The 7500-nt window shown below is 36.2% G+C and overlaps 1 protein-coding gene across 2 annotated transcripts in view; it reads right to left on the bottom strand.

Annotated features, from left to right (window-relative positions):
* Window positions 1-7500, bottom strand: part of LOC144964556 (alpha-1-inhibitor 3-like) — an 84299-nt gene that overhangs the window by 69815 nt on the left and 6984 nt on the right. For both annotated transcript variants that reach the window (XM_078898982.1, XM_078898981.1), the window contains exon 2: window positions 791-957. In XM_078898982.1, coding sequence (XP_078755108.1) covers window positions 791-957 — 167 coding nt within the window. The remainder of the gene's footprint in view (window positions 1-790; window positions 958-7500) is intronic.

Below are 7500 nucleotides of genomic sequence, written 5' to 3'. Positions count from 1 at the left end.
GAAATGTTTACGAAAATTAGAACAATGATAAAAGACAGTCATTTATATAAACAGTCATATTTATTATCAACAGCATAATATAGCCATGTCATTCTAAAAGGCTAGTCCAAAAAGGCTTGTGCCCGGCAATTCTTCTTGTTTGAACAATAGTTTTTGGGATTTATAACCTTGTGACGCACGGTTGTCATGTTTTGACACTTTTTTAAAAGAAAAATCTACACATATTTTTTACTCATTCGAAGTTATGGACGAGATAAAGAGTAATGTATGCCGAGACAGTCTGCTCAAAATTACAAATTTAATTTATTACGCAATAAAGATTATACTTTCATCCTCATCAATGCAATTAACAAATAATTGCTTTTAGCTCATTAATGTGCTTAGTCTGACTATAAAGTTAGTGTAAAAATCGAAAATATTATCATTGTGCTGAAATTCTGACCTGGGAATCACTCGCTATCACAGCAGGAGTTTTGAAACAGAAAAGTAGGAGGAGGACGAGGAGGAGGAGGGGGAGGAAGAGGAGGAGGACGAGGGGGAGGAAGAGGAGGAGGAGAAGGATAAGAAGAAGAAGAAGAAGAAGAAGAAGAAGAAGAAGAAGAAGAAGAAGAAGAAGAAGAAGAAGAAGAAGAAGAAGAAGAAGAAGAAGAAATATTTTTTACAAACAAAAAACAGAAGCATGAATGAAATGATCTGTCGTATGTTTAAGCAATTAATAGCGCGTTGTATGTCACGGTGAAAGATCTTTATATTTTTATTATATATCTTTTTTTTCTGCTGATTGACCTACCGTGATCGTAGCTGTCTTCAATCAATACTTTGATTTTGGGATCCTCCGTGTTAATCAAAGATATGGACACATTTCTTAGGTCCCCGGTGGACGAAGAATAGACAGTGAGACAAAACTCTGATTCATCCCCCTCAAGCAAAACTTTGGGCATAGTGAAAAAATAGCCTCTGTAATAATAATAATAATAATAATAATAATAATAATAATAATAATAATAATAATAATAATAATAATAATAATAATAATCATAATAATCATAATAATAATAATAATAACAATAATAATAATAATAATAATAATAATAATAATAATAATAATAATACTAATAATAATAATAATAATAATAATGTACTAGGTATAAAGTGCACACTTTTACTCAAAGGTGCGCAGGGCGCTATGAACCCCCCCCCCCCCCCAAAAAAAAAAACAAAAACAAAAACAAAAAAAAAAAACAAATAAAAAAACAAAACAAACAGAACAAAACAAAGAAAAAACAAAACAAAACAAAACAAAAAACAAATTTTTTTTTTAAAATTCAGTTTTTAGAATCTTTTTAGAAATCTCATATAAAGGGCTGGATCTAGTTTTAAAACCTATGTTATTCCATAACCGACGGGCACTGATAGAGAAATTTTACTGTTAAATTTGTTAGAACATTTTCTTACGTTACAAAAATTGAGCTTTTATATAGGGCAATATCCACTAAATGTGCTCACAGTGCTTTACAAGGGGTCCCTGGCCAAGAGCAACATTTAACATTTAGAACGGGACAACGCCTGTTAGGCGATGTTACAATTTTTTTCGAACAGAGACAACGCTGTTAACAGCCAGGTACTCATTTTACACCTGAGTACGGTGAGAGAATGTGAGTAAAGAGCCTTCTCCAAGGACTCAACTATGCGCCGAGCGAGGCTCGAACCCAGGACCTTCCGATCCGAAAGCGAGTGTCATACAACTAGACCACATAGCCGCACGTTAATCAACGAAGAGTCAGCAGATCTCAAAGCTAGCTCTGGTTTATATGAAGAAGTTAGCTCCTGTATGTAAGGAGGGGAAATTTCGTTCATGGATTTATATGCATAACAAAGAATCTTAAAATCAAGTCGAAACTTTATGGGTAGCCAGTGGAGGGATTTCAGAATTGGTGTTATATGTTTGTTTGATTTAGTGAGGGATGCTATTCTGGCTGCTTTATTTTGAACTCTTTGTAAACTGTTTATGTGTATTCAGGGCAGCCGGAAAGAAGGGCGTTACAATATTCAATTTTACTAAAAACCAAAGAAGACATTTATCAATGAGATGTTTTAGTTCCCCTACATTTCTCAAATTAAAGTTGCAAGATTTGATTACATTGGAAACATGGTCATTCATGGACAAATTGTTATCTAATAAAACGCCAAGTTTACGAACATGGGTTGATGAAATGCTTACCTTTGGTCTTAAATTTATTCTTAAATTGATTTTCATCGAGTCCTGACTTCTAAATGAGTGGTCTAACAATGGCTATCTGCAAGTTATCGGGTATAATAGCATTTGACAAACTGGAATTTACAATATCATCAGGAATAGGTGCAACAAAAATTGAACACTTCTTGGTCAGCCAAGTCGGGCCCAATGCACATGTTTTGTTTGGAGATGTTCTTAAAATGTCCAAAATTTCCGACTCCGTGACCAGTTCGAACTCATAGGAAGTTGGTGGCGAATGGGTCTCAGTTTGGATTTGATCCTCAACCTTTACGTCATTAATGTTTGGTGTTGACAGGGAATTAATATCAAGGTTCTTTCTAATATCCATAATTTTATCATTGAAAAATGCGGGAAAGTCACTGGCAAGTTTGTTGGGATCCCCGTGGGTTGGTAGTTTTGATGTAATGTCCTTCTTGTCGGTGATTCTGTTAACCGTTTTGTACAAGTTTCCGACGTTGTTCTTGTTTTCCGTTTATTCATTTTTTATGATTTTATTTTTTTCAGATCTTGCTTTCTTGATAATAAAATTTCTTTATTTCCTTAGTTCGATATAAATTTGTTTGTCGATTTCTAAATTTGATAATTACCATCTTTTTTTTTCGGTGGCTCTTAGTTTTTTTCTTGATTAGATTGGTATCGTCGTACCACTTGTTGTTTGGTGGAATTATAATTTTCCGGGTTTTGAGTGGACAATGTTGATCAAAAATTTTGGTTAGTTCTGGATTATAAAGGTCAATTTTGGTTCCAATTGATGGTGATTCTTTAATTTTCTGCAGAAGATCCGATTCTAAAATTGATTGGGGAAAAATACTCGATATTTAAATCTTTGGTTTTTCTGTAGGTAATCCGATTTGATGTTGGTATCAATTTTGTTTCAATTTTAAAGGAGATGAGGTCATGGTCAGAGAAGGGACAGTCATTTATGGAGATGTTGATTTTATCAAGGTTCTCATTCTCTGCTATAACAAGATCTAAAATATGGCCGGCATTGTGATGGGATAGTCCGAAAGAATAAGTAATTGGTTAAATTTTTGTGTGTGGACGTTGTTGCTGTCATCCACATGAAAATTAAAATGGCCGAAAATAGGAATTTTACCATTTTCTGTGTTGATTTGGTGTAGAAGGTTTTCAAGTTCCTCAAAAAAAAAAAAAGTTGATGCAGTGGCTTTATTTTTACGTGATGGTGGTAGACGGTAGACAGAAAATAGTCTGTATGTGATTTTGTGAACTTGAAGTAGAACTTCGAGATGTTCAAAAGACTTGAAGACATCCTTTCTGCCCACCCTCTGCACTCGCAGTTTGTCATTAATAATGTTAATTATACCACCTCCCCATCCCGAGGTTCTACTTTTATTAATAGCAGTGTAACACTCGGGCAAAAGTCCATTGTCAGGGTCGCCAGTCAACCAAGACTCCGCGATAGAATGAAAGTCACAGTGGATAATCAAGTCCAGGAGAAGAGCCAGTCTTGTTCACGACCGATCTTGCGTTCAAAAAGTTGAAATTAAGATGGGAGGATGTCTTGTTTTGTTTGATTTCGATGACCTGGAATGTCGTCTCCGTCGTTGTTATTGTATTGGCTGTTCTATTGGTGGTTGTTGTTTTTGTTGCTGTTGTTGTGTTACTGCTGCTGTTGTTTTCGGTGAAATCGCTGTTGCAAATATGGTGCTAGTGGTATTGATGATAGTTATGATGGTCGCTGTAATGGTGATGATGTTGATGGTTTGTAATGGTGGCGGTGGTCGCTGTAGTGGTGATGATGGCGTTGGTGGTCGCTGTGGTGATGACGATGTCGGTGATCGCTGTGGGTGGTGTTGATGTTCGCTGTGGTGATGACGATGTTGAAGGTCGTTGTGTTGTTGAAGGCGACGGCGGTCGCCGTTGTAGTGATATTATTATATCAACATAATGATTATGTTGTGGTACTTTGTTATGTTCTTCATATGTGTGGTCACTTATTTCAGTTACTTTTTTGTGTTTATGTGCAATAAGGTTTCGCTGGGGCGGGTGAACAGTGTTGAAAGGATGGACGATGGCCAAGTTGAACTCTAATTTTCTTTTGTTTTCTTTGTTCTCTTCTAATGTCTCGCGTTTTGTTTTTGTTGTTATAATAATGTGGTGGGGCGAGGGGAGGGGGGGGGGGGGGCGTTGGTTAACCACGTTGGAATGTGACGTTGTTTTCGGTTACCCCCTCGGGCCTTTCGTAAATATCAGTTGTAAGCTAAAAATAAAAACGTTCACAATTTTTAAATAATGGCGGTGGTAAGTCCGTGATAAAAATAAGGTGAACAATGTTTGTTAGAGAGCGGCAGCCAATAAAGGACAATGTAAAAATATTTTCAAACTCACAGTTTCCATGATAAAATAAAGGATTACAGAGATGTTCTTCCTTAAGAGTTGATAAAAACTGTATAATAAGAAACAGTAACTTCTTACAAGCACAAAGAAGTAAAAGTGTCCAGGTATAAATGTATAGAAATCACAAAACTTTCAAAACACACAAGAGCACAGAACGACACGTCTTGCCTGTTAGCCGTGTTTACAGTTGATTAATAATAATAATAACTCTCCTTTTTATTGTGTTCTTGGATGAGCACTTTACAAAACATTACCTCACTGGTCCCAGGCTTAAATTGGTAGTCGGTTATAGTTAGTTAATGATATTTTGCAAGAGAGCTCGTTCAAGAAGGACACATGATCCGAGCAATTACAATATTTAAAGAACATAAATGCATCGAGCTAGTATTCATATTGATGTAAACGAATACCGGGCTAAAGGCAAATCTACATCCGGAAATACGCAAAACAATATCAGCGCCAACTGAACATAACAGCGTTCAACCCAGACGCAACTGAGCAGCATACCTCCCTGAAAAATCCATCTACATACCAGAGGGTGGGGGAAACAGCGTTGTAGGACGAATAAACCAAATGAGAATAATAAATAATAGATAGATATATAAATAGATAGATAGATAGATAAATAGATAGATAGTAGATAGGTAGGTAGATAGTAGGTAGGTAAGTAGGTAGATAAATAGATAGATAGATAGATATGTGTTAAATATAGTAGGTAGATAGATAGATAGATAGATAGATAGATAGATAGATAGATAGATAGATAGATAGATGGATAGATACAGAGCAACCTCTGGATAACGACACCCATGAATAACGACAACCCCTGGAAGCGACATTGACCATTGGTCCCGATTTTTTAAATTTTTTTGCTATATTATTAGTAATAAATTAATCCAAATACATTTCAGTAAAACTCCTGTTTGGCGAAATCGTTATAACAATAATAGGCAGTTGATACCGATGCTTGATACCTGACCATCTTCATCTCGTACCAATAAAAAATGCATTTTTTCCTCCCAATGAGATCGCTTTGTGACCGACCAATCAGAATACATTTTAAAAAATAATAAAATTCCCTTTATTCATCTCATAAGGACATTTGTCTCTAGGGTCTATTCCAAGGGAAGACCGGAATAGCCCAGGCGTCAGTCGCAGTAAAGCGCCGCAAATTGATCTAGGGCGAGTTCACTTACTCGAGGCCACATTGCGCAGCGGTAGGTGATCGAACTCGGTACCTTTCGGGTAACGAAGCAAAGACCGTACCTCTGCATCGCAAAAGTGATAGAAGGGATGATGAGCAGCTCGGCTTGTTTGGTGGCTCATCGTCGGGTGTAACTTCCCTTTGCACCTAGATGGTGGTATCTACTATCGTTGCTAATACCCCAAGTAGTTTTAAAGTAGGTATTAGACAATGGTCGGTGATGCTTTCACTGCCCCATGTTTACTAAACTGCGTGGAATCAGCACTTGCTAGTATGGAACCACAGCAAAAGAAGTTTATCTGTGGATGGAACTCTAAAGGGTCCATTAACCTTTCATGTTAGCTACCTGCCTGAGGTCATGGAGGTTACTGATTTCAGGCAATGCCGTGTCCAATGGGCGCAATTATGAATATTTATGGTCTTATGGTAGGTATGTTGGAATAGTGGGAAACCATTATCAGCCTTTCACTTAAAATTATCTTAATTTGAAAAATCAGTTGAATCTCTAAACATCAGTCCAAATTTGAAATCTATTCTGGTTAGACGGTATTGCCATCTATTTCTCGACATACACACAGCGTTATAAAAGGACAGGTAGGCCTACTCATTTCACAATATCTAAACATCAGAAATTTGATTGATACCTAGTTTTTTGTGGTTTTTAAAAAAGTTATAGATCTACTAATTGTTAAGTGCTTCGTGTGTGTGTGTGTGTGTGTGTGTGTGTCTGTATGTGTGTGTGTGTGTGTGTGTGTGTGATAAGAGAAGGGGGAGAGAGACACACAGAGAGATAGAGAGAGAGAAGACTGACACAATTTCTTTTCTTTCAACTCAAGTTCGCTGAGTGTTTTGCAAGTAGACCGGAAACGCATGAAAACGTCGGAAGCTAGCCTCTTTTGGAGTCCTTCAGTTCACCAACATCAAGATGGTTGCGCTATGGATAAGTGTTTGAAGGATAGCTAAAGTTCTTGATTCCGCACATAACATCTGACAATCATTATTATTCCAAAAATTTTAATTTTAGATGGTCCCCTCCTAAAATAATTTATATAGTTTTCTTTTGCTGGTAGATTGCTGTTTATTTACGAGCACAAATCACTTGCAGGTCTGATATCAGAATTATGAGAATGTTTTGAAATTGGTGTATTGGACAATGATATTTTAATTGGTTTGCATTTTATTACAACATAAAGATAATTATAATCTAGGTTATCAAACGTGTATATAATGCCACATCATTTACAACTGACCGTGATTTCTTTTACTATGTGTGAATAGGGAATTATGAGTCAGAGCGGAAATGCTCATATGAGTTGCTTTGTCTTTCTATTTTCTTTATTTCGACATAAAGATATGTCAAATCATGTAGACGACGTATACTTAAATACAACTGATAATCCAAATAGTTATGTCATGAAAACACATACAACTCTCAAACCAACACAAAATATTGTCAATTGCAAAATATTATATCAACCCCAACATAGCTTTCAGTCATCAGACTTGCGCATAAGTGCACGAAGTCGAGACAAAACTATCAATTCTGTAAAAAAATAAATTGCAGTTGACAAACTCAATCGCTTATAAAATGAATTGACCCATGTACGAGTAACGAATCAAAGGTAATGAAATTGCCGTCAAGATGTAATCAATTGCCTCAAATTGGTAAGGTGTCGAGGTG

Source organism: Berghia stephanieae, chromosome 2, assembly GCF_034508935.2.
Source record: "Berghia stephanieae isolate SIO BIC M18660-M18661 chromosome 2, UCSD_Bste_1.3, whole genome shotgun sequence".
NCBI classification, from domain to species: Eukaryota; Metazoa; Mollusca; class Gastropoda; order Nudibranchia; family Aeolidiidae; genus Berghia; species Berghia stephanieae.
The sequence above is the reverse complement of the archived record's forward strand: the minus strand, read 5'-3'. Positions and strand labels throughout refer to the sequence as shown.